At 37.6% G+C, this 27,973-nt stretch overlaps 1 protein-coding gene across 1 annotated transcript in view; it reads right to left on the reverse strand.

Moving 5' to 3' along the window:
* Window positions 1-6,793: 6,793 nt before the first annotated feature.
* Window positions 6,794-27,973, reverse strand: part of LOC150103625 (annulin-like) — a 46,476-nt gene continuing 25,296 nt past the window's right edge. The window contains exons 4-16 of the mRNA XM_090397689.1: window positions 25,081-25,225; window positions 24,837-24,955; window positions 24,486-24,596; window positions 24,189-24,363; window positions 23,965-24,103; window positions 21,739-21,848; window positions 21,403-21,568; window positions 19,402-19,481; window positions 19,128-19,273; window positions 17,716-17,863; window positions 16,270-16,430; window positions 14,817-14,956; window positions 6,794-7,971 (exon numbers count right to left, since the gene is read on the reverse strand). Coding sequence (XP_090253815.1) covers window positions 7,785-7,971; window positions 14,817-14,956; window positions 16,270-16,430; window positions 17,716-17,863; window positions 19,128-19,273; window positions 19,402-19,481; window positions 21,403-21,568; window positions 21,739-21,848; window positions 23,965-24,103; window positions 24,189-24,363; window positions 24,486-24,596; window positions 24,837-24,955; window positions 25,081-25,225 — 1,827 coding nt within the window. The 3' untranslated portion in view covers window positions 6,794-7,784. The remainder of the gene's footprint in view (window positions 7,972-14,816; window positions 14,957-16,269; window positions 16,431-17,715; window positions 17,864-19,127; window positions 19,274-19,401; window positions 19,482-21,402; window positions 21,569-21,738; window positions 21,849-23,964; window positions 24,104-24,188; window positions 24,364-24,485; window positions 24,597-24,836; window positions 24,956-25,080; window positions 25,226-27,973) is intronic.

Raw genomic sequence — 27,973 nt, forward strand, 5'->3', positions numbered from 1 at the left:
CTTTTTTTACAAAGAAATTTATAACCTCATGATACTCAATTTTATCCGTTTCAAGGGATACAGATAACACTTTTGCTTCAGACAGCTGTATAAAATAAAGTACTAAATAGAATGACTTGCAATTTCACATGGATGCTTATACAGATGTGTCAACTTCGAAAAAAAGTTGCCGATAGTGTTGCCATCTATAGTCGAGGCCGCGAACTTTTCAGTACACCCTCGTATTTATGAAACTTTAGGAAATCATACGAAAGAAGCAAACGCATCAACTCTAAAGCAGTCTTAAAATCCTCTCAATGTTACCGTTCATTTTTGAATGGAAATTTTGTATACAAACAGTTGTGATAAACACTTTTAACTTTATAACATCAATAATACCACACAATAATACACTAGCAATTTTTAAAGACAAAGCTAATAACTCAAGGAAGAACTACTCTATCTACCAATAATTATCCGGACACCCGTGTAATTTGAAGTTATGGAACATTCCAGGTTTGTTAATAACATTCAATCCCCTGTACAAATAGTAGGAAGCAGTACTGGATCAGCAGTATTATCTGATCCAATATACACATATATAAAAAATGGTGTTCGACAAGGGGATGGCTTAGCTTGCTTACTGTTTAACATAGCACTTGAAAAGGTTTTCAGAGATGCTGGCATTAATACAAGGGGAATTATTTTCTACAAGTCAGTACAAATTATGGGATATTCAGACGATATTTTAGGAAGGACACGAAAACCAATGGAAGAAACTTTCATCGGTTTAGAAAAGGCAGCAAAGAATATGAATTTGTCGATTAATCAAGGAAAAACAAAGTATATATCAGTATATAGAAAGATTTGTGATAATAATCCTTCTCAAATTGAAATTAGTTCTTATAAATTTGAAATTATACACAGTTTTATATATATACTTGGGATCAGAAGTTAATTATAAAAATGATATCAGTACTGAGACGGATTCTTTCCGCAAATAGATGCTTTTGTGGACTTAGGAAAACCCAAGGTCATCTGATCTCCAGAAAAACAGATAATGATGCACAAAGTACTGTACTTGTAAGGCCAGTGTTAACTTATTCCTCAGAAAACTGGGTGTTATCAATGGCAGATGAAAGATTGCTAGGTCTGTTTGAAAGAGGATTTCTCAGATCTATTTTTGGAGCAGTACAAGAGAATGGTGTGTGGAGGAAAAGATATAACCATGAACTATACAGATTATTGGATGAGCCAGACATTGTTAAGTACATGAAAATAAATCGATTAAGTTGGGCTGGACACATTATACGCATGGAAAGTAATAGAATAGTTAAGAAGATGTTTAATGATAAGAAAAATTGGAAGACCTTAGATTAAGCTAAGATCTGCTAAGATTAAGATAGGAAGATGGAGTGATTCAAGAATTTAAAGTTTTAAAGGTCAAAATTTGGAAGAGTTTGGCATTGAATAAAGAAGGCTGGCAGAAGTTTCTGAAGAATGCCAGGGCCCACGTAGGGCGGTCTAGCCAATGATGATGATGGTGATGATTTCATCATAGCTGTTGAATACAGGTGATATCAACATGACGTGGACTCAATGACTTCGAGAGAGGTGTTGTTGTGGGCTTTCACATTGGTGGCATGTTCAAGCGTGTCATTGCCGCTCAACTGGAGCATCCAAAATCAACGGTTGGCGATGTGATCAACAAATGGAGACTTTCTGGCGTCACTAGTGCAGGAAAACACCCAGGGCGGTCTCCGAAAATGACTGATAGGAACAGTAGGGTGTTAAAACGGCTGGCACACACAAAACTGGCTACGATCAGCACAGACCATCCGTGATGAGTTTCAGAGCCCCAGTAACACCATGGTGAGCACTAATACTGTGCAAAAAGAACTCCATTTACTGGAGTTATTTTCATGGAAGAGCAGTGGCACAACAAAGAGGGCAGCTTGTCTGGCCTACCGCAAAGAGCTTGTGAACTGGACAATTGACCAGTGGAAACTAGTACTCTGGATCGATGAATCAAGGTTCACCTGTTTCCGGTGTGATGGGTGTGTCTGTGGGTGTGGAGGAAGCCTGGTGAACGCTTGTCGCTACAGTGCGTTGCACCCTCAGTAAAGTTAGATGATGTATGCAGGGCCTCCTTATCCATTGGGCTAAATGGGCTATAGCCCAGGGGCGCCATTGATCCAAGGGCGCTTAAGAACCAAGTAGCTTTTTCTATTTTGTGTATTTTTATAAATACAAATAAACTATTTATTATATTATAAATATTATTGGATTAAATAAAAATGAGCAATGTCGATATATTTTTAAATAATTTTTTTGCAATGAAAATTATTTAATTAATTATATGTATTATTTAATTATTGCTCAATGCAATGTGATTAAGGGGCCAAATTTTTTTGGTCCCTCAAACGTGTTAAGATGGTCCTGGGTGTAGGATGCATTCAGCTAGTTTAGCATGGGGCCACTGTCCGTGGGGTCCACGAAGGGAACGCAGTACCTTGATATTCTGGATAATCAGGTGCTGCCTACACTGAGGAGGTTTTATGGAATAGATCCAGGTTACTATCAAGATGACAATTCGCCATGCCACAATGCTGCACCGGTTATGGAATGGATGAAGAAATGGGTGTTGGACTGCCCTGGCCTGCGCAGAGTCCTGACTTCAACCTCATCGAACACGTGTGGGACGAATTGGAGCCGCGATTGAGGTCCAGAGCAGTACGTCCTCGATCTGTCGCTGAACTCAGTGCTGCTTTGATGGAGGAATAGAGACAAATTCTACCTGATGTCTGCCGTAATTTGGTGAAAAGTTTCCCTCAAAGGGTGTAGGAGGTGGTCATACCCGATATTAGGGAGCGCCTGCTGATATGAATTGTAAATTGCTAGAGTGTCCGGACAATTATTGATAGATAGTGTATATACAACTTCGTTCTTAGTTTCTTGTTTTACATCCTGTCGTTCGGATCAGGTTTTTGTAAACCTCCATGCCTTATGGGGATTTTAACCTCCCCCCCGCCTTTGCAGTAAACAAGAGTGTATACTGTATAGGGAATTAATGTATAGGGAACCAGAGTAAAATCAGTAATGGGGCTTAGTTTTTATACCAGTTTTACACGATTTTTAATATTTTAATTTTTGGATTGTTCAACATCTGTAGTGCATTAGTATTGTATGATGCGCGGCAAGTTGATCACAAACAGGAAAATATTTGACGTCACCCACCCACAGGAAAGATATAAGAACGGTTGTGAAGCAATGAACGAAGAGGACAAATATTTATTCGGCAAGTTTGGAGTTGAAATATTAAGAAGTATTGAAAGCTACTGCACATACACACGAATATTTTTGTGGTTTAACAAATCTTCATTCAATTTCGAGAAGAGACCACATGTTTCTAAACATGTGACAGGTTTATTAAAACAAGCAATATAACTCAACAAGTTTTTTGGTCCCTTAAACTAGTACATACATATAATCAAAGTGACTAGATAAAAAAAAAACCGTTGTATTAATATGTATGGGTTGGAACAATGCGAGTTGTTGCTGTCATGTTCTGTAGTATGCCATATCAGAGCTCCGTTCTTGTTAGATTTTTGATGAAAGTAAATCAAACGTGGTGTAGGATCAAGCATTGGTTTTTATGAGACATTTTTAAATTGTCTTTGTAAAACAATTATCAATATATATAAGGCATTTTTTTGTTTCTTTCCACTACTTGGTGGCCTGTGTTTATCGTATGGAAGGTTAATGTTTTATGTTGCTTCCTTTTTCGTCTTTTACTTGTTCAGACATTCTAATCCAATGTAATAAATGTCATTTTTGAAAACTCCTGGTTGTTTTATTTATTTTTTAATGGGAGAAAGTAAAGGTTTTGGTGGATGCAAGAAATTCTTTCTTTTTTTGTTTTTCGAGAAGGATGTCAAAGTAATTTTTTGGGGGATTTTCCAGTTTAAAAGTAATTTTGTATTTAGTGTAAGGTGATCAAATATTCTTTAAATTGAGTTAAGTCTTCTGTGTCAACCCAACAACAAACTGTCGTCAATATACGCAACGAAGTTTTTTATGATCATTTTTAATACTTTTTTTTTTTTGCAATTTTCCATGAAGAGACTTTGTAGGGTAGGGGGTGGCGAGAAGTGGGGGGGACCCATGGCAAGTCCTGTTTGTTCCACACATTTCTCCTGAAAAATTGAAGAAAGCGTTTTCATAAAGTGTTTGAATAGTCTGATTGTGTCCGACGGCAAAAGATTTTGAAGATTCACTGTGTTATCCTTAGGGAACTTGCTAGGATGTCTAAGGGTTCTATACTTAAATCTTTTACTCTATCAATAAAACAAACTATTCTTCGCATATGATTCCATCTTTGGAAGACCTAAATTAAGATGTGAAGATGGAGTGATGCAAGAGATTAAGGTTCTGAAGAAGGCCAGGGCCCACACAGGGCTGTTGAGCCAATGATGATTTCATCTTTCCTATATGTGGCGTTACCAGGTTCAGCAGATATTTCTCCAAATTTGAGGTCGGCGAATCTCTTCCATCTATAATAGGACGTAACGGAATATCTATTTGTAGATTTTTGGTGCTCCATAAATTCTTGGGAACTAAAGCATGCTTCGATGTTAGAGAATGTTTTTCAATTCTTTTGGCCAATTAAGTAACTTTTGGAATAAGCCATTAGTTTTGTGATGCGAGTGTGTGCCATGTGGGATTCCGCCTAAGGTTGTTGTGTAGGTATTGGAATCTTCTATTAGGGTGTTAATTTTTCTTATGTATTCGTCTGTGTTAATCACCACTGTTGCGTTTCCTTTGTTCGCTTTAACTATCACGATGTTTCGTAATTCTTTGAGAGCTAGTAACTCTAATTTGGCTTATTTCTAAGTAGTAATTTAATTTTGAGTCATATAGTCAAAGTTGTAATGCGGATAAGGTATGCGGAAAATGGCATAATCCCTTCTCGATGTATGTTATAATGTCCGCTTTTGGGGTATCCTCTGGAGATAAGGCAAAATTAAAACCTCTCAGTAAAAGGATATTTTCGCAATGAGATAAAACTTTAGACGAAGAATTAATTACGACTTTCGATGTCTTTCAGTTTCATGCTGAACCCAATTAATTTTTCAATTGAATTATATTTCTTTCGTTTGAAAGCAGGGCAGGCTTTGTTTACGACATCCCACAATTCTCCTGGAAGCAACGTTGTTAGTTCAATGCGTACGGTTAACGCATCTTGGTGTATTTCTGAAGGCCCTAATCTAGTGGCTGAGATTCTTTCTTCCTAAACTTTCCAATTCTTTTCCTGTAGATGCTGTCCTCTTTGATTGAATGAAACGTATGTTTTAGTTTAACGAATTTCGATGTAATTTCACTGTTCCTACATCGCAGTAGTGGTCTACAAATCTTCATTTAATTTGCTGCATTCATGCCGCATGTTGTTAAACATAAAACAGGTTTATTAAAATTAATAATATAACCCGACTAGTGTCGTAAGTCCCCGACTTACCTCATTAGTACTGGAAATTAAATGAAGCTACTGCGCATGGTTTAACAGATGTAGAAGAGTTGGGTGGTGATGATGGGGGGGGGGGGGGGAAATTATGATTAGGCCCGAAGCAACTAAATCTATGAGACCATGTTTACAAATTGTGAAAGAGGATCGTGCGAATTGATCAGCTATTAAACAACCCGATTATTAGGCAATTCTTAGTGACACCAACCCAGATGTGGGAACAGCATTCAATATGGTGGGACGAATTTATCATAATACACCCTCTGTCCAAAAAGAAACCGAACTTTTCGAAAATATAAGAAACTAGTGGCGCCACCTGTTGTATCTTTTTGTTGTCGAAAGCGTCAACCTTCATTAGTGTTGTGTCAACTGTTTGTGAGATTTGTTTCATTAGAAGCCGAGTTATAATGCCAAGAGTGACAGTGTGTTTTGACGAACGGTCGGTCGTCACGATATTCATGCCGAACGCGACGAATTATCGCTATCAATCGTTTCAAAACTTCGAGATAAAACTCAAAGACCGTTTGGGCAGGCGGAGCGAATTTTTTATGGATAATTTTGTGGATAACACACTTGCAGTTACGATAAAATGCGGGAGTACCTAGATGCATATCACGTTGATTTAAAGGAAATTGATAAAGCCAGGGATCTGAGGTTGCTGGTGGATAGGGAATCGAAGTGTATATTGCAAAAGTGGCTAATGCTACTCATAGGATTACCTGCTTATTGAAGAACATTCAAACAAGCACACAAGATTATTGTACCTCCTTATAATGCTTTGATAGGAGACCCATCTAAAAACTATTGTGCTCAGATCTGATCACCTGCGTTTCTTACAGATGTGGACAAGGTAGAGCGAATCCTGGGAGAGTGAGACAAAGATGGTGCAGGTCTTTGTGATGCTTCTTACGAGGAGAGATTGAAGATTGTTTGTCGATTACAAAAAAGCTGGTTTGTGGGCGAAACAGAAAAAAATTGTTTAGGGGTTTTATAGGATTGATACGGAATGACGTTTTCAGCATGACCCGTGTGAGTAAACTAGGAGTCATCCTTGGAAATTAAGAGACTGTTATCAATGGCATGAGGACTGTTTTTCCTCCTTCTTGGAGAGTCTCCTTCTTGGTGAAGGAGCTGCCAGAGTCAGCTATGAGTGCTCATCGATGGATGAGTTCAAATCACGATGTCACCGGTATTGTGCAAATGATCACTAATGTTAGTTGACCTCCAGAGATTGGTCTATGAATTCCATGGAGGAAACCTTATTAATAATAAAATAACAAGAGAAGATTGACATACAAAACGAAATTGCTTTATTTGGCACAAAATACATTACAATTTTTCGCATACTCAAAGTGCGTAGAAAGATTTTAACAACGAACCAACACAAATAAAACCTAATTTACAAATAACAGAAGTTAAAAATATGCTTCCTAAAGGATAGGCAATTTATTCACAAATGCTGATCAAGTTATATCCTGAAAGCAATTAATTCATTTGTAACTGATTGTAAATTAATAAATTTACATAGCAACTATTAACCAAAGCATTTTTCTTTATACAATTTCAGTCACACACGGAATAATTTGTTGACAAATTCTTTCCCCCTCCCCAGTCTCTGAAATTGCCTTAGCTTTAAATTTGGATACTTTAAAAACAAATGCTATTTTTATAGAGAAATGGAATATAAAACATTTTTTAAAAAATCTAAAAATAATGCTATTCTACATTTAAGTTATATCACACTGTAAAAATATGAAAATAATTATTTTCCATAACAAAACGCCTTATCAGATGCAAGATGTCGCTTAGAGCGCGAGTTTAAAAAACTTCTTGCAGACGATTGTAATCGATTTCAAAACATGGATGTGTAAATAAATACAAAATATTACAAAAATAAACTTTTGCTATTATTTTTGAATAAAACTGTACATTATTCTATTACATAAAATTATTTTATACATGGAATTAATAAAAATATGAATTTAAACAAAATTGCGTAAATGTAAGATAATAAAATACTTAACGAAATTAAGATTGTTTTGATGAAATCCAGAACTTAGACCAGTTTTAATTGTACTGAAGCGCATCTGAATTTAAGTTAAGTTATTACTAATTTTATAAATGTATGAATTATAACAAAAATTATTTTTTCTGTAGGATCCTCGGATGTTTTAGAATGTCTGTTTACGATTCAGTATCTGACATTACACGGATAACGCTAGTCTGGGCAGCTACCAGAAGTCTCTATAAGTTTATTGAACTTTGTTCAATTCAGTTTGATTTCTTAGTCGTGGTCATCTACAGGTTTGTTGTTTGTTTCTGTTGATTCTGCTGGCCGAACTTCAATCACTTTATAGCCGTCGACATCGTTTAGTTCGCGGGATTGGAACTTGGCAGCGATTGTTTTTTCTCCTGATGTTTTCGGTGTTAGTCTGGTAGACACACGGGCTTCTTCTCCAGGCAGGACATCCCTAAGAAAATTATGTAAATACGTAAGTCACTGACTCAGGCCATTTAATCAAAAGAAAGAAAAAAGTTTTATCTGCGTAAATTTAAAAACTTTATGTTATGTAGTGTAATCTTCTTCAATGAGGGTGGGGACTTCCTGGAAGTGTCGTGTAATAACGGCTTATATTACTGGACAACGTTCGCTGTTTATAACGTGCGTGATGGTAGTTGCTAAAAAGGTACATGCGTGCGTATTATTATTAGCCTCTCCTTACACAAGAAGTTATTCAACTCTAGATTTCTGATGCTTAGTCAATTTTGCCATCGTTAACGTGCAACATAACTGCGTAATTTATGCAGAGAAATATGAATGCACATTTCTCAAAAAAATGAACCGATATGTTCTCACTTGAGTACTCTTGAAAGCAATGGTGGAGAAGGTCATCAGCAACCAGTTTCACTATATGAACATCATCAATTAATGAGTAATCACAATAAGGATTTCATGATTCTCATTCTGCAGCAGACCTCGCTAATCTTACCCACTTTTGGACGCATGCCATGAAAAGATTTGAAGAAACCCATGTGGTCGCTGTTGATATTTCAAAAAGTATTTTATCGCGCTTGGCATCAAGGCCTTCTGAACAAGCTACCATCTTATGGTCTTCTTCCTGCTCTTTGTGATTGGATTGCCAATTCCTCTTGGGTCGTTCGCTGGCTTCCTTTCAGATTTGTTTATCAGTGCTGGAGGGTCCCCCGATTATAAATTCTTACCCACGTCCCTCCTCTTTTACACCAGTGAGTGACACTCTCTCTGACTTCAAACTAATAGCACCTAAATGATTGGTTATGGAAGATATCTTGAAGTTTCAGCGATCTCCTCACCATTCAAGTGGATGAAGACAGCGAATTTCAATGTTATTAAAAACTCAGTCCTGTTTTATTGTTTACAAGTAAGATCCTACTTTCACTCCCACTATCGATAATGTTGTGATATGCTCACAAGATCAATTTCACTTCTCGGGCTAACTGTCACATCCAGCTTATCCTAGAGCAAACGTTATATCAAAAGTCTCCTAAAGGCCGTAAAAGTATGCTTTTTTTGTTTAAAACATTATTTTTCTCCTGTCTCCTAACACTTTAGGTCACAGATCCGACGAACCTTGAAATATAATTCTCACATTTGGGGTGATGAACCCGAAACCTCCCTAAGAATTGTTATACAGAAGAGATCCATCCCCTTACCGGAGTGGGGGGGATATCTCTCTCACAAACTTTCCCATAGACGCTCTTTCCGCATTGGTGTCTTTTTATAGGCACTTTCATGGAGTAATCCGACTATTTTCTTATTACCATGTAAGAGTTAGAAAAGCCACTGGTCAACACCCATACACTATTCAACTCCCGAGATGCTTAACTAGCTTATATTCCTTCATTCTATCCACCTCTGTTCTTTGGAACAATCTCTCCTAAACTGTTCTTCCCATAAGTAAAATCCTCAACTCTTTAAGAAGCCTTAATATAAAATAGTGATTTTATATGATATATTATTTAAATTCATATAGAAATTTAAATATTTATGAGAAAATAAGTCATCTACTGACATTTTTCTCTCTTCCTTGCAATTTGCCTAAATGTTAAGTAGTTTTTTATACTAAATTTAAAAATAAATGGGTGCACAAAATAACCTGTGGTAACATTAAAATGCTAAATTAGTAGAAAGAATACCTTATAGGTTCGATTTTAGTCAACGCCTAGACAAACTTTAATTCCTTTTTTCAAGTGGTTCGAACGTCTCTTTGATATAAGTAAGTAGACCACCCGAACAGAATTAATTCGCAGCTCGAATGAATCGACAATAAAGAACAGGACCGTGACGTAGAGGCTGTTGCATTCCTGTGTTGTTTTAGTATATACACGCTGACTACAGATTGCGACGATGAAGGCGACACCGATTTCCAAAAAAAAAAAAGTCAAACCCAACAGTATACAGCCCACTCCATTAGTAGAATAAATAAGGTTAAGTAAGTTTAAAAATTATTTATGTCCATTAGTCCATTAGAAATTTATTTTGCCAAGAACTACACATGGTATTAATCTTCATTGCGTAAAGATGAGTTAGAATGGCCACTACAAAACGATGTCAAAAACATGCGCTTTCAAAAAAAAAAAAAAGTATGTAATTCGTCGTTTTATGGCGGAATATAAGCTATTTTCTCATGAATAACTAAATAAAAGACACTTCACTGTATATTTAAAATGGGTATGGAAGTGATCGGAGGCAGTCAAAAGGTTTCTTGTTCTTGATACGCAATGATGTCATTGTCAAAAATGGATCAGTTGCATGGAATCGCAACATAATGTTGCAAATTGCATTTTTATGATTAACTCGTATTGTTGTCATCAAGATTTTGTATTTAACCTAAGAGTCAAAGTTGTATAACTGGAAGAAGACCACGTAGCCTTTAAAGGAGTGCGGAGAACCGACCGAGGCTGCTGCCCCAATGTCCAATCTTCACCTTCTCGTGGTGCACCCTGATAGGTATCAACCTGGATAATGAATAAACAGGAACAGCCTAATAATTTGGTGTTTAGCTGACCAAATTGTACCTTTATTAGCTTAAACCACAATGTAAAATGATGACACAACATCACAGAATTCATGCTGGTTGGGCTGGGCGGTGTGGCACGGTTAAATATGGAGCACAGCAGAACAGGAAATTATTAAAAGACATGCAGAAATGTTTCGGAAAAATTTAGAGAAAAGAGAAAGTTAATAAAAATGGTAAATGCTTGCTGGATTTCTGCTCAGGACATGGACTGAGCAGTATGCTTTTACGGCCCTTAGAAGGCTATTGATATAACGTTTGCCCTAGGATAAGCTGGATGTGACAGTTAACCCAACAAGCGAAATAAAAAAGTCTCACTGACTATGTTATTGTTGATAGTGATGTTTTCTCCCTGGTGCAGGACACCAGAGTGTACAGAGGATTTGGAATTGGAAGTGATCACTACTTAGTCTTGAGCAGGATAAAATTGAATTTCAAATTGAAAAGAATAACATGTAAGAAAGTTTTAAAGCGAATAAAAGTTGAGCAGCTCTCAGATCTGAACTGTAGACTAAAATACACAAAGATTATTGAAGAAAAAATGAAAGTTTGAAAACAAGAACCACATTTTACGTTTCAGTGGCAAACCCTGGAGAAAACATTAATTGATTCAGCCAAGAGGAATGTGGTGAGGTGTTTGAAAGGATAGAAAAATTAGAACTCCATGGTGGACACAGGAAGTTAAAGAGGTAGTCACAGAAAAGAAGAAATCATATCAAAAGTTCGTGGCAAATAAGTCAGATTTTGCTCTTTGAGAATACAGAGACAAATGTATGAAAGCTAAACACTGTGTAAAACTAGCTAAACAAAAGTCATGGGAGGACTTTGGCAAGAACATAGAAAATAAATATCAAGAATGTAGCAAAATATTCTGGAGATTGTTGGAAAAAAGCTCAGAAATGGAGGAAAGAGTGCTATAAAATGAATTAGAGATGATAAAGGTGACATGAAAACTGAAAATAAAGACATTCTAGATGTCTAGAGTAATTACTTTGAAAGATTAAAGACTCCCAACAGAAATGCCGTTAGGAATACATATCCATACTTAAAGTAAAAAAGCGATCAAAAAGAGTAGATGTTATTCGACCAGAAATGCTCAAGTGTAGAGGAATAAAGTTTTATTGCTGCACTGCATAACTCAGAAGGTCTGGTCTGAAGGTCGAATTCCGGATGATTGGGGGAGAGCTCTCGTGGTACCCATATAGAAAAAGGGAAATAAAACTCGGCGTTCCAGGTAAGATTTAAGCAATTATACTTGAGAAATGGCTAAGAAAAATTGTGGAATGGAAGTTTGGTGAAGAACAAGTTGGAGTCAGGCCAAACAGAGGTTGTCAGGATCAGATTTTCACTTTAAGACAAATAGACGAGAAATCTCTTGTAACAAGGATTTGTGTATAGGTTTCGCAGATCTGGAAAAATACCAGAAGGAAAGCTCTTCAGAACTCTACAGTTATATGGTGTCAATGGGACTTTATCTAGTAATACTTAGTCTCTATTGAAAGAAATACTGCTTGATGTTAAATCAGTGGCGCAAAAAAAGGGTGTACGCTATCTCCACTGTTAATCATTATGTATATGGATCACATTATGAAGTGGTATGAAATCAGATTTAAATCTAATTTAATCGTAGCTCTTTATGAAGATGTTACATTTCTGAATAAATCCATTACAAGTTTGCAAGATTCCCTCACTAAATTGAATAACTTCTCTCATAAATTTGGTATTAAAATCAGTAATAAAAAGACAAAGACAGGAAAATGGGTAGAAACATTGAAAACGTCAACAGTAAAAGTGACATGTACAACCTTAGAACAAGTAATTACAAGTAAAAACAACCTTTCTTTAGAACAAATGCCATGGAGAAGTTTGGCGAATCTCATGCGGCTGGACTTGATATCTCCAAGGCGTTTGACCAGTCTGGGCACAAGGGCTTATTAAGCAATCTGCCATCGTTTGGTCTATCCCAAGACCTCTGTAGTTGGATTGCCTGCTTTCTGCTTGGACGCACACTATGTGTGGTGGTGGATGGCTCCTTATCCTCTCACCATTCAACTAATTCCGGGGTCATTCAAGGTTCTATCCTCTCACCGACCCTCTTCCTACTATATATCAATGACCTACTTCAGCTTACCTCCAACCCAATAAACAGTTTTACAGACGACAGTACATTGCACTCCTCCCTTTCTTTTGATAAATCTTACTCCTCATAACTCAGCTCAACCTACAGAGAAGCAACCACCACTGCCCTCAATTCAGACCTCCAATGGGGTTCAGATAACCTAGTCAATTTCAATGCAAACAAAATTCAGTACTGTCTCATTTCTGATAAAATAAGAACCATTTTCCCTTATAGTATTATTTTTGACAACACCCAAATTTCCAGACAATCTGAGATTTCTCTTCTCGGAATTACCCTGACATCAAGCCTCTCCTGGCATAAACACATCACAACCATTGCATCCTCAGCTTCTAAAAAAACTAGGATTTCTCTTTTGCTCAAGACGTTACTTCACCCCCTGAACAGATGTTAACCTTATACGAATTACAAATCCTCCCAACCATCGAATACTGCTCCCACATATGGTATGGGGCCTCCAAAAGCTCCCTCACAAAATGCTCGACTCAATATAGAGGAGAGCGATCAGACTTATTAATGACCCATCTCTTACAAACCTCATTCCCCTCACTTTCACAGAGACAATTGGTCTCTGCACTGTGTTTTCTACAAATATTTCCATGGGGAAATGCTCGTCCGAAATAGCATCGATAATTCCCCACTTAGTACTAAGTTCGTTGTAACACTTGTGCAGCTGCTGCTCAACATCCCTACACAGTCATCTTGAACCCCATAGAACAAGTGTCTTCTCCTCCTCTTCTATCCCTGCAACTGCTATACTAAGGAATACAATATACAGTCATTCAAATCCAATGTGAACAAGTATCTTCTGTCCCAACCAATACACGATACTAATGTACTATAGGTTGATCTACCAACTGCTCGTCTATGGACTCAACAAAGTAAAACATTTCAACTATTTAGGCACATTATTTAGTGAAGATGGTAAATTAAATGTGGAAATAGACAACAGAATCAACAAAGCTTGTATGGTAGGAAGTCAACTGAATAAATTCATATGGAATAAGAGAGAAATTAGTCGGAACACTAAATTACCTGTATACAAGACAGTGTTCAAACCAGTTTTAACTTATGGATTTGAGAGTTGGGTCAGAAGTAAAAACACTTGACCAAAGACTAGAGACCGCAGATATGAGAGTCCTGAGAAAGATTAGAGCCGTGAACAGATGGCATCAATGGCAATATCATATTAAAAATAAGGATATTAAGAAAGAACTTGACATTGTCAACATCCAGGAATGCGTTAGCAGAGCTAATCTCAGGTGGTATGGTCACTTAAACAGAATGGGAGAGGAAAGAGTAGCAAAGCAAGTGTTCTCTGCCAGGTTGGCAGGAAAACGACCCAGAGGAAGACCAAGATATAGGTGGATTGATACGGTACAAAGTGCCTTAGACGATAGAAATATAAGATCTGATAATGTTGGAGTCTTGACAAGTAACAGACTGATTTGGAGGAAAATTGTAGATAGGAAGTTAGTACTAACATGAAAAAGTTACACCATTACTATCATCATTATCTTGTACCCCACGGTGGGAGTACATATCAAGAATTTGATTAGGAATTCGTCTATTTATGGAATTAAAATGATCAAAACTTTTAACCATAAGCGAGACGAATCCCGAAATTTGTATCGATCCATATCTGATTCAAATTCATCTGGCTAAAGCAAAATTGTTGTATGCCTTCCCAATATCAAGCTAATCTGTTTAGGTATTTACTCATTTTGCGAAACTAACTTTAAAAAAAAACGTAAATAAAATAAAAAAGCAATAAAAATAAACACCATTTTATTTATCATTGCTACGTAAGATTACGAAAAATTCTGTCATTTATGTTGATATGTATTGTCAATAAGAGTGTTTTCGTCATTTTGACTTAACACTTTGTAGGCATTAAGTGATTTTTAAGATGGTGAAATATTTGAAAGGAAATGTTGAAAAAGGCACAAAATTTCGAATATACGCACTTCAATAAATGTTCTAGTAAATAGAGGTTGATATTCGCCTTTGAAATATTATACAAAACTAATTAAATAATATGTACTAGGATATTAATTTTCCCAATTTGTCGCTTTCAACATTCTAATACCAACGAATGGTTTGTTATGCATTCAATACTCACCCCTTCACGTATAATTTCAACGGTTGCGTGAGACCAGGGCCCTCAATAGTGAAGATTCCCTTCTTTAAGGGTCGTGGAAGAGGATTTTTGAAATAAGCATGAACTGTAAACTCCTGAGCTTGAACGAATTCTCCTTCAGTCTGAAAAAACGAAAACTGACAATTAGACAAAATCTACTACTAATGTTCCTTTATTTCTGTTAATTTTAAAAATGTAGGCCACTTTTCAGAAATAAAAGAATTTGAACGCGTCATTAACAGTGAACGGAGGTGTCATAAAGTGCAAGTTAACATTTAAACCAAAAAATGCATTGCGTTGGCGAAATGACCCTTTTTGCAAGGTTCAGAACACGTGATCATTTCTTCTTTGCCAGCATAGCTGACATGGAACAGCGTTTAATTTTCCACAGAATTGCGATACATCAAGGGTTGCCTTGGCTATAAATAAAGCAGAAAACTAAGCCTTCTTCTAGATAAAATAAAATGAACTTTATTATTAATAACGGTCAATTATATGCATCTCTATCGAGGGAAAAGTCTAGCGTTAAAAAAATGCAAATAACAAGAATCATAGCTAAAAATAATGCGATTAGAAATTCTGTTTATAGTGAAACTTTTGTGTCCAAAAACACTTTGGACACATAGAAACAATGCTGTGTCCAATTCAATTCTGGACAATTTTTAATTCTTTTAATAAAAAAGAATTTTGAAATTCTTTTCCAAATTACTTCGTTTCAACTTTTTTCACGCCTTTTAAGAAATGCAAAATAAATTCGTCCTAATTCCTTAATTAGGCGAATTATGGAGGTGAAAGATTTGTGAAGGAGAATATGAGGCTCGTATAATAGTTTATGAAGCGTCTGTTTCTTTCTTCTTTTTTTTTTTTTTTATGTAGGTCCCACCCAGAAAGATGTTTCTGTAAACCTATAGTACACTTCATACTCTGCATGGAGTAGGGATTTTTTTTTTATTAATTTTTACATAATCCAGAAACCGTTTTCACGAAACTTTTTCAAGACACTTTGGACCTCCAATAAGGTGGTCTCACACCTAAAGACGATCACAAACATTCTAACCCGCGACATGTTGATTGGAAAGCGAATACTCTAACCACTTCTCAAGAATGCATATTTCTGCTAAACCGTCGCTAAAATTTTATCAGACTGGTATTCGAACCAATAAACAGATGTACGAATTTTATAAGTACTGTATTGGTATTTATCTTTAAAAGGTTGAAAATAAGGGATGTTTTACTAACAATATTTTGAACTTAATTTTTTGTGCTTTGTCTCATGTGAGAGAAGTTGCTATTAGAATAGAGACAACCTACTGATATGCTTCGCATTTTATTATTTAACAGTTGCTTTGTGTATTTTGCGATTTCAAACTGCAATAACACCAACTTTCTTACGTGTTTATTAATTATTCGGAGTAAAAAAAAAGCAAAATCTCACCTCTATCTTAATGTCAGGCATTCGGACCCTGAAGTCATCCTGCGCGAAATATTCAAATTCTGTCTCCAAAACGCGAGCTGCCGCCGAAATGTTGAAGGCTGCTTGGTCGACAAGTGCTTTCTCGTAGTCTTTGAAAGAGAGTTCCATCTTCACTTCTTCCTCTGAAAGCAACGAAAAAAGTTTGAAACCAATGGCGCAAGAAGCACCGATTATAACAAGCCATGTTACTCAATGAAGAGTTTCGTTATAAGAGAAGTGCATTCGATGTTTGGATGCGATGAGAAAAAGAGAAGTGGACGCAGTTCGTGTTGCAGAAGAATACTGTCAGACATTTTTCTCACTTTCCTACAGTTTCATAAAATATCGAAAACCGATAACACTGATGACAACCGGCACGTAAAATTAAAAATCCTCTGAGGTCGCAACTGTTTTACAGGCACGAAACTCTTCTCGCCAACGATTATCTCTGTAAAAGTGGAAGGCGAACACAACAACTATCAGTACGAAGTGGAAATCTCTTATCGTCTTTGTGCTACTGATCTGTTCAGTAATAATAAAAAAAAAAGAAAATTAACGTCGCTGAAGAAATCTCATCCGTCGACGGTACATGCGAGTCTAACCAGCCTATTGTGTACAAGAAAAAAATAACACCCACACACGAATATGTATAGGGGTGCACGCAGTTTATATCATAATTCAAGACGTTCGCCTATCAATTCATCTGGTGTATATATTCTCCTCCAAGACTGGGATTAGTCAACCCAATCTTAGTGCTAATTCACGACAACTCACGAAAAAACAGTCACGAACACAATCCCTGGGGATTCAAAATGTAAACTATTTTAGTTTCCATTAAAAACGTTCCAGAGTATATATATAAAGTTCCATATATATAAAGAAATGGTTAAAGAATTTAATCTAGCTAATCTTGTAGGCAAGTTATTTATTTATTTATTTGCTGAGTTTTTCTCAATCGTTTGTGTCCAGTGAAAAGAAATCGAGTTTTGGTGAGGATTATTGAACTCTGCCCATCTTATATTAAACTCCTTTAAAGAATATTCCAACTCGAAGGAAAAGCTTTTAAATAAAAAAGCAAGGACTCGTAATTTTGGATCATATCTCAACTGTTTGCTTATTTTCCCCAATAATAAATACGGTCTAATTTAAATAAAAATAAAATTGAGATGCAGCTGTAAATCCTAACACAGATCCCATATACATTAGATTAAAATTTGCCCACGGAGAGTGGCGCTACCATATTTGTACCCTCGGAGGCGCAAAAAGTGACGCTTCGCGCAGGCGTGAAAGGCACCTAAAAAGTATGGACAAAAGAGAGATAAAATAACCATGCAAATATTTATATTTGAGTAAACCAACGAGTTCTAGCGATGTGGCCTAAATTCGTGAAACAAATTAAACATTAGAAGACACGTGCTAATCACTCACCTACTCCAGCAGCCAGCTGGAAGTCAAATTTTTCTTTCTTCACGAGGCTCTTGGCTTGACCTGTATACAGCACGGTAACCACTCGTAGCACGACCTCCACCGTATACGATTTGTCCTCCTGGCTTTTGTTCTTGGCACTCAATCTGACCTGCAAGTCAAACAGTCAAATCATTATTCTCGCGGAAGACCCAGGGTGATAGAAATTCCAGTTTGTTTAACCTACTTGTGTCACAGCGGAAGATTACGCAGACGGAGAAATAACAAACTAATAGAAGTGACTTAGAATTATACCGTGTATCGAAGACACGCGATTTTTGGTGCCCTGTAAAATTTAAAAACAATTTTCGGAAAATATTAGCATTTAAGGTCAGAATGCTTACAGGTTTTACTTCTAGTAAGAAGAACGAAAAATAGTGGCATGTCAGGTCAACTGAAACGCACGGAGATGCTAGAACTTCCGGCAGATGCGAAGTTGATCGGAATTCGTTTGCTATCCTGACCACAATGAAGCATCTTGGACACTTTTTTTACGATTGATAAAATTTCAAACCGTGAATGTACAGCACACAGAACTCTCAGTTCTGTTAAAGAATATATTTTTATCATCACCAAATTATTGCCATGTACCCTCAAGGGGTGTACAGGATATGATAGTACTACATGAAAAAAATTACATCATTACCAACTTCCTATCTCCAATTATGCTCCAAATCAGTCTGTTACTTGTCAAGACTCCAACATTATCAGATCTTATATTTCTATCGTCTAAGGCACTTTGTACCGTATCAATCCACCTATATCTTGGTCTTCCTCTGGGTCGTTTTCCTGCCAACCTGGCAGAGAACACTTGCTTTGCTACTCTTTCCTCTCCCATTCTATTTAAGTGACCATACCACCTGAGATTAGCTCTGCTAACGCATTCCTGGATGCTGACAATGTCAAGTTCTTTCCCAATATCCTCATTTTTAATATGATATTGCCATTGATACCAGCTGTTTACTCTCCTAATCTCAGAATTCTCATATCTGTGGTCGCCAGTCTTTGATAAAGTGTTTTATTGACTTTTCAATAAAATGTTTTTCTTCACTTTTAAATTGAAAAGCACGACTTTTCAATTGAAAGTGAAGTAGTCCATTAGTAGCATGGTTTTCCTCTCAAACTGGCAAGTCTTCCTCGGGAATAAATACAGACTTCATTTACAGTCTGTACATATATTATATACGTAATCACATAATCATGTAGAACGTACCACTATCAGGCATCTCTACCATGATTAGGGTTAACAGGTGTTCCAAACATTTATTCACACGCTGACCCTACGAAAGATGAGTAAACGAAACGGAAGAAAATTGTTCCTTTTTACACCTAAGTGTACTTAACAGAAGCAAAAGTTGTAAATAGAAGCAACTTACTGAGAACGGGGAGCCGATCACAATATCGTCCAACAGGCGGAAGTCAAACTGGATGTCTTCGAAGTCATCGTTGAGGTAGTAGCGAGAAAATGCATTTCTGCACATGCGTAGTGCACGCAACATCACTTCTCTTTCCTCTTTCGAGTCTGGTACAGATAAATAGAATTCGTGATCAGTTATCGTTGGGAAAAACCATTCCCTGTTGTCTAGCATTGAGCAAGATAATATCAGTGTGCTTCTAAAATAAATATAAATAAAACAGTGCAATACTTACGTTCTTTATATTTATATTCGTGCGTCAAGTCTTCTCTGTCGTAGGTCCCAACAGCTTTTGTGCTGATGAACTGGCCGATACTGCAATGAGTACGAAATGATTGGAATTTGATCCTCACATTCAAAATGTAGTATGATTAATACAGAGAAAAGTAGTTGTAGTAATTTGTTTGCAAGCAAAACAAGTATTACAGCTAGCCTATATAAAGTACGGATGGATTTTACAACACAGTCATTGTTCTTAAGGTAGCTGCATAAATGACATATTTTCTGAGAATATGTTCTACCTATTTTACACGTTACCTTTCGCCACAAGCTTTTTATAGACAATCAAGCCCACCCGATTTCGAAATCGCGTTTTGTAGAAAGTAAATATCATTTAAATATCCTCGTTTCATGATACAAATGAAACTAAATTACTTTAATAAGAAAATCGAGTAGTTAAGATGATTTAACATCAGAGATAAATAAAAGGAAAAAATTATATTGAATTTATACCCATTTAATTAATAATGTTTGAATGATTTTTAAAAAAATTAAAATGAAATCTGTGCAGTGTTAATTTTTCCGGTTGTATGTCTCACAATCTGTATTCTGTAATCAATGTAGTTTAAAGCACATACGAGAAAATAGCGTACGCGATTTAGACTAAGAAGATATTCGTATGTTGCTAAAAATCAGTTTGGAAGCTCCAAATGAGATTATTATACTTGGACAACCACGGAGTGCATAATTTTGGTGGGAGGGCACCCTATATCACCTGCCACTACGCAATCCCTTTACTGCTCATTAATTGTACTTTTGTGGAACATGACGAGAACACAGAGGTGGTGTGTTCTCTGGTCGATTTCCATGTATGAGGATCTAAAAGCAGAAGAAAATTCATGATGGATTAAAAAATCCCAGCTAATATTCTTGAAGGGTCAAATTTAAAGAATAAAAATAATTTAAAAAAAAAAATCAGTGAGCAATAAAGTAAGGCCTCTCATAATTCACATGGATAGGCCCAGGATGACTTTCTGTCATGAAAGGAATAGCAACATTTTAAAGTTCGCAAACCTTTTATTATTAAAATCGAAGATTGGGGTTCATATCCCATTTAGTAATATCAGTTACTTGCACAGGACTAGTAAGAAACAAATTAAATAATAGAGCACTAAATAGAACCTTTTGTTGGATCCTCTCCCGTGTATACATGGTGCAATTCCCCCTTCCCCATAAACTCTTCTCTTCTTCTATCATTTATGTGGATGATGATGAGGCCGAATGAACTCTTTCCACTTCTGTCTGTCCCGGGAGAGTCCGAACAATTCTGTCCAGTTTGGTGTCGCTTGTTGTGATTTGGTTTTCAGGTCCTCTTTTATTTTATCTATCCATCTAATTCTGGGCCGTCCTTTGGATCTTTTACCTTCCATCGTTGTATTCAGGGCTTTAGATGGTAGTCTTTCTGTTCCCATTCTGGTTACATGGCAAAACCATCTCAGTCTTCTTTCTTGGATTTTGTCTATAATTCTCAGGGGATCACATTGGTGAGTACGGGCATGGCAAACCCGAGATACTCAAGCTAGACCTGATCTTACTTCGTACAATATACACTTGCTACATCATATGTGGAGACTGGTCCTCTACTCTTCTTTCCCTCTACTCTCTTACTTCTTACCCCCCCCAGTGCTATTAGAACAACTTGAGGGAAAGGGGGGGGTGACTCTTTCCTTTCAAACTGTAGTTTCCACTATCTTCTAAAAAAAGCGGCTGAATTTAGGTCAAGGAGTGGTGGTTGACACTTGACGAAAACTTAACCACTGAAACCGAATGAACTCTAACCAACCTAAAAGTCGCCCGGTCAAATAAGGGTCACGCCCACTATTAGAGAAACTCCCTATAAACACTTAATCACAATGAGAAAAATTAATAGTTAATAGTTGCACCCGAAAACGTACTTTTGCACTGTTGTCTCTGCTCACACACACACGCACAAAAAAAAAAAAATAAAAATACTCACGTGTCTGTTGCTTTCTGTATAAGTTTCAGCGGTTGATTCCGACCCCGATACCTCCAGTAAACCTTGTCTGCATTCACCTCCGAGTACAAGAATGGTGCGTCAAATCCTTTAAGAATCTCTCCTCGTTTTACGGCTTTCACACTGCAAGGTCCACAACGGTAAGTCCCTATAGAAAGCAAAGATTCTCTTTTTAGTTCAAAAAATTTGGATTGCTTGTTTTTAAACTATAAGAACACCTCTATAATTTTCAAAATACTTCCTTAATACGCGAACATTAAAAGTAATACTTATTTGTCAAAAACCGGGAAAGAAAACAAAAATGCTTCATTAAAATACCATCATCTGATTCTTCTTGTGGAGTGGCATCAATTGCTTGCCATCCGGAGTAGTCGCCTGGTTCCAGGTCAGGCCTTGTCATCCACACCTCATTCCACACGTGAAAATTCCTAACAACGAAAAGAGGTAATTTAGCCTTGTAGCTAGCACATCCGGTTTCGCTAAGTAATTATGTCTTATGCTTCAAAATATTTTAGAATTAAAAACAATTGCACTTTATTTTTTTGCGTAGTTTTCATGCTTTTAAAAAATTGGATTTACTGTGTGGATCTATCAAAACAAAAATACCAAACAAAACTGCTTTGATATCCTACGAAGCTGGTCCCATACTTGGATGAAAGAGGCTAGAGAATGCACTGGTCTCAGCCTTCAATGCTTCGGTCGTAGATTCAAAGAACCTCTCCCAACTGGGGAAGAAAATTTTCGTCAATTTCTTCCTCAGTTTCTCGTATTCTAGACTGGATTCAAATCCATGCTTTTCCACACGATGAAAGAGTTTTCGTAGTCCTGGTGACTATACTTGGAGTCACCTGCTTTTAGTTTTGTGTTTAGTAAAAAAAAAAAAAAAAAATCGGCTAACGTCTTTTTATTCCCGTATACGGGAGTAGGCGAGGCCATTTAGCCCTATCTAACTTCTGGAGACTGAGTGGGCAGTTCAATCTCCACTGGTACCAATCAGAGATAGATGGCCCAAGGCTATCACTAATTAAGCGGTACACAGTGAAGAGAGACAGCTCAAATGTGCCGCCATCTCGTGGTCCCTAACCCTAACACAATATATTTAATGTCTGAAATAATGTCGGTTATACGGTCGATTTTCTTGCGTTTACGGGACGAAAAACCCGAGTTTCCGGGAGGAAACATCCGCTAGCCCGTGCCAGAGATCGACTAACTCGGGAACCGGTCGTAAAAAGGCTTAGAAAAACTTCCTCTAGTCGCCGACTAGACTCGAAACCAAGTCTTCCTTCGTGCGGCCAAGCGCCGTGGTGTGTAAACGCCACATCCACTGAGCCATGCTAAAATCACAGCCTTTCTTGCAAATTCCCTAAAAGGCATGACTTTATGTGCTAGGTGAAGCGAGAAAGTATAAACTTACACTCGTGTCCTGACAGTTATACCGATGAAATATTAAATACAGCACGAAATCGAAATGTGAAGGTACTTCTCTTATACAGTTTAAATTAAAAGCATGAACTAGTTTTGTGTATTCAGAGAACCAAAATGGCGTCGTTGGTCTAATCTAAATGCAGAGCATTGCGGGGGTTTGGGTTTAAGTGGAATAAGTTTATTTTTGAGTTAAAGCTAAAACATGAGAAACTCCGCATAGACTATTTTAGAGTAATACTAAAAATGTCGTAGCTCTGCATTTCCAAATACTCAAGTCTGTTAAAAAATTTACGAAAATCTGCGATCACGCGCGCATCTTTTTTCCCAAAAGATGAACTTGTTGGTATATTTTATATACTTTGTGCAAACAGCATTAATATTTTTTTTTGTTACAGCATTAACTTCGTGAATTCTAAAGACTGCCCAGGCATCAAACAATAACTTGTTTAGTAAGGGTCTTATAGCAGCGCTTTATTCACTTACGATGTAGTCCAAAAGCGAACCCAGATATGTTTCACCTCAACTGTATGTATATTAGATGCATCAATAACCGAAAAGATACCTTTAGTTCGTCTGTGATTAGGACGATGGCTCCGAAAGCTGTGCGACTGGCTGAGTACTATTCTTAAGTGCAAAATTTCTGCTGCGACTTGATTTACTCCTGTATTTTTGCGACAGAAATAAATCAATTACAAGAAAACCCATACAGTCAACTGTTATTAAGCCTCAGAATATCCGGCTCGTTCCAGTCTCAAATCACTAGTTTGTCCAACGAGCCGGATATCGTGTGGATGTTGGATATGATGCCTTCGTCGATTTTTTATCGAGAGTTCGTAAATCTTGCTCTAGAACTCGGAATGGATCTTTTCTCAAGTCACTCGAAGCCTCCAGTGCAGGGCGGTGGTCTCACACTGGATGAGAGATGAATTTCATTGCCCAAAGAGAAACATCCATACTCACGGCAGGATTCGAACCTGCAACTTGTTGGTTAGAGAACAAATACGCTAACTACTAGGCCAACCGGACTAGCTTTCTGGGTGATGTACACCAAGATGAAAAATATTAGAATAATATACAACACCCGTTCATAGCATTTAACACCAAATTCCAAAAACTTACCAGACTGAATCTACGTTTAAGCGCTCCACTGGATCGCCTTCTTCATCATAGAAATAGTCGATGGTGAGGCTGTTATGCGTGTCGTGAGCCGAAGCATAGTTGGTGACACTTCTAGCCGGGATGCCCAAAGCTCGACAGACTGCAAGGAAAAACAACAGAAAGCGTGAAGAACTCGTTTTGACTATAGATGGCGCTGCACATAGAAATGCAACGAGGGGACTCACCTGTTGTGGCGATTCCAGAGAACACCCAGCATTGGCCAAATTTCACGGGCTTTTTATTTTTGTAAAACTGCTGGAGGATCGCCTGGCTTCCTGCCCACTGAGTCGGGGGTTGTCCTCCGCTGTATTCTCCAGACCAATTGCCAACAAGAACTCCTGCGTCATCTGGAGCGTTCACCTGCAACAGAAGATGTCACCATAGCAACAAGTAGGTAAATGTGGCACGGAATTAAAAAGCTCAGGAATATTGCTTTGTTAAAAATTTGATTAATTTGAAATGTCGGAGTACGTAGTACTTACAACTGCCGATATGTGGCGCGATACTTTTACAGGATCAGCTCGGGCCACAACAGATAATTTTCCTACGTTACTTAATAGATAGCAGCAACATTCGAGAACGTTTTCTTCAAACTGAAAAGGAAATGAGGGAAGAAATTAGAGTATTAGTCATTTTTCTGTCTGCAAAAGCCACATAAAAAAAAATTAAAAATCAAGGAGAGTTTTTTTTTTCACTTCCCAACTTCGACATGTCATTTTTAGGAACAAACTATTTTGTTGCTACTTTTAAAGCGCCGATTCAAGATTAAGTTGAAAACAGTGTGCTTATTTAACACGAAAAAAAAATTAAAATGGATGTAGTGATCGGCATACCTGTCCGAAGTTCCACACAGTGGGCCTTAGTCTATTGTAACTGCCTCTCCAAATCAAGCCGCTGTCGTTTAACACATACTCTTTCCTCCATTCATGGTTCTTCAGATACACGGTGTCATCTGCAAACCAATCGTTGGTTATTAAAGCCAAAATCTTAAGAACCTACAAATAATGGGGCAAAATATCAGGAATGCGACCGCCCCCTACCTCGCAACATTTTATTCTTAGGAATAATTCCACTCACCTTTATGCCAAGGATTGAAAAGGAGGTAGATGGGCTCCTTGACAGAATGTCTTAGGGTCTGAGCGTCGTCTTCTTTATCTTTCTTTAACTTCGTATCTACATCCACTTTCCATGCCCCTACGATAGCTGTCGGAGTTGTCGACACCTGAAATATAAGTAACGATGCTACACATGATGAAAAAATAAAGCATTTAATTATACTGTTTGTAGTTCATTACCCTGCGTTTTCAGCCTTTCGTTGCGATTATGAAATTCGTTCAATTATGTTCGACTGTTATGCGTGGGGAGGCGTTTGTGGCCAAATGTTCAACGTCGATTTCGTTTCTGGTAACCATACCATCTTATCAGGACAACGGTTTGAGATGATGATCTTTTTCTCTGGTTCCTACGATCACAGTTCGAAAAAGTCACTCAGTCCCATCAACATTTTATCACAGATTTGAATACTCTCCTGGAGCGAAATCGGTAATTGTTACTGGATTTTTAATTGCGTCTTGTGCTATGGTGGATTGAGAGGAGAATACCTAATTAATACACACTCAGACTGTTATGGATTTAACGTCAAAACAACTAAGGCCATGAGGCACCTGCGTATTATGTCCGTAAATATCTGTGATGTTGGGATCAGCTTGTATGTATCATCAGATGAAAAATCCTGCCATATCCGTATGAGACAGGTTAATTCGCTTTCAGATGAGAAGCCCTGATAAAAAAAGGTTCTTCGAGTCCTAGAAGGAACTAGAGATCTTTGTAACCAAAGGGCCCCGTCGAAACCAAAACCTTCACCAATTTCGCTACTCATTGAGACCAGTAAACGTCTTCTTTTGAAATTTCTCATCGATGACCTCTCAGTGGCTTAATTGAACTCGCTGAATGTTCACGTGTCACACCGAAGCCGGGAGTTGTGTTCAATCGCTGATTATCGGAATGAAATCTCATTCGCATCTTTCACATGCAAAACGTGAAAGATACTCGCCTCGTGCTCAAGAAGCCTCTAACCATTGGGTGAAACTTCTGCCCATCCCATTTGTCCATTGTAACAAAGTTGACTTCTTGGCACCATCCATCTTTTCTCGAAGTCCTGCATAAATGACCGACTACACCAAGAACATTACACTGCATGTCCCCTTGAGACTTCTGTCATTAAGACAGAGGAATTCCGACGGTCTTTAAAATAGGAGATAAGTCGGACATAAATTATTTTCCCATTCATCTCACTTCGTTTTTCCCTAAATGAGGAAGTGTCATTCGCTACTCTCATCCAACAATACATCTCTTAGATCAGCGTTTCCCAAATTTTTCCTATGACGGAACACTTCACAAATCCTGAAATTTTAACGGAACACCTTGGTTATAGTTCAGTATCATCGGTCTTGTATTCAATGTAAAGATAAGGGCACACTATCCCTGAAGCAGGCTGTATCGCATCGCAAAAATGCGACAGCGCACACTACAGGTGTGCTGGGCTGCAGCGCATCGCACTGACCTTGCTTATGACAGCACGTTTCCTAGAATAGACACCCTCCGTTCTTCACTCGCGCTCGGAGGTGTCGACAACCGCGGCGGGCTGAGTCAAGGCCTGCACGCGTTGACCTTGACTCAATTCACACGCAAAATGAGGAGCGCCTGATTTTCAAACATGTTTGAACTTGTTGCAACATTTAAAACCATTGCAGGCTCGTATTAATTTTGATAATTTTTCACGAAACACTTATTCACTTTCTGCGGAACACCAGTGTTCCGCGGTACAGTTTGGGAAACCCTGTCTTAGATCATTGTTAATAAATTCGGATCCAAGGGATAAAAAAAGAAAAAACATGTAAAGACTTGTGTAGTTTATATTGTCTGGCATAGAGGCCTACGTAACCAACTACTACCTGATGATTTTAATTCTATCCTTTGTAAATTGTCATATTCTGTCGTTGACTGTAATGGTAGATGGTTCTCTTCAGATTCCTCAAATCGTGGGGAATGTTCTGGGCTCCATTTATTCCTGGTTTTCCTCCTGTACGCAAATTATCCCTTTCATCGACTTGAACTCCCATCCGTAGTTTTGCCGAGGACTGCATTCCATTCTTCTTCATTTAACAATCACTACAGTGGACCATTATTTCGAGTTTCAAGATCTATAACCAGTGCCTTATAACTACGATATATTTGATGCTCTGCAGCGGTGAACAACCTAATGAACCTTAAATGTTACAAAACACTGGTCTGTTAGTTTTCACAAGAAGGATTTATTTCACTTCCTGAATCAGTCAGGATCCGATTTCTCTACTTGGGCTGACTTACATTTTCAACCTTTCCGGGCACAAGCAGATCCGCTTCCTCATCCTCCATAAACTGAACTTTTCGGTTGCTAACACTTCTGCTTGCCTACACAACATTTTGTAAGCTCTAAATCCACGCAACCTTAAAATCCACATTCGGGACAAGACATCAAAAAAGTCTGTTAAATTGCTAATGCTGTCTAGAAGTGGAAAATCTGTAGATGACACTCTTTACCCGCTAATCCCCTGTGCGTGTAGGAAGAAACAGAACAGTAATAAAAGCAAACTGAGTCACGCTCCACTTCAGTACGGTTCTTTGTATCGTCACTTGTGATCATGACACCACCGCATCATCTCTCCACTTTACTGAGTGGGTGTAGTGCAAGCTTCTAAAGGAATAACTGGTCCACTGCAACTTGAGCGGACCTCCTCGGGAAGCATATTTTAAAAAAGGGATGTGTGATTCCAATGTTCCTTTGATTTATTTAAACACGGTTGTTCCAGCTTACTGTATGCCAGTCTTACATTTAATCTGTTTCAAAGAGGACATTCGCGAGATTAAAAAAAATAAATAAAAGGCCCATTTTATGCGCTTTTTTTTCTTTAACAGATTAATGTTATAT

This window comes from Typopeltis vanoorti, chromosome 9, assembly GCF_054136105.1.
Source record: "Typopeltis vanoorti isolate ZY-2024b chromosome 9, IOZ_Tvanoo_1.0, whole genome shotgun sequence".
NCBI classification, from domain to species: domain Eukaryota; kingdom Metazoa; phylum Arthropoda; class Arachnida; order Uropygi; family Thelyphonidae; genus Typopeltis; species Typopeltis vanoorti.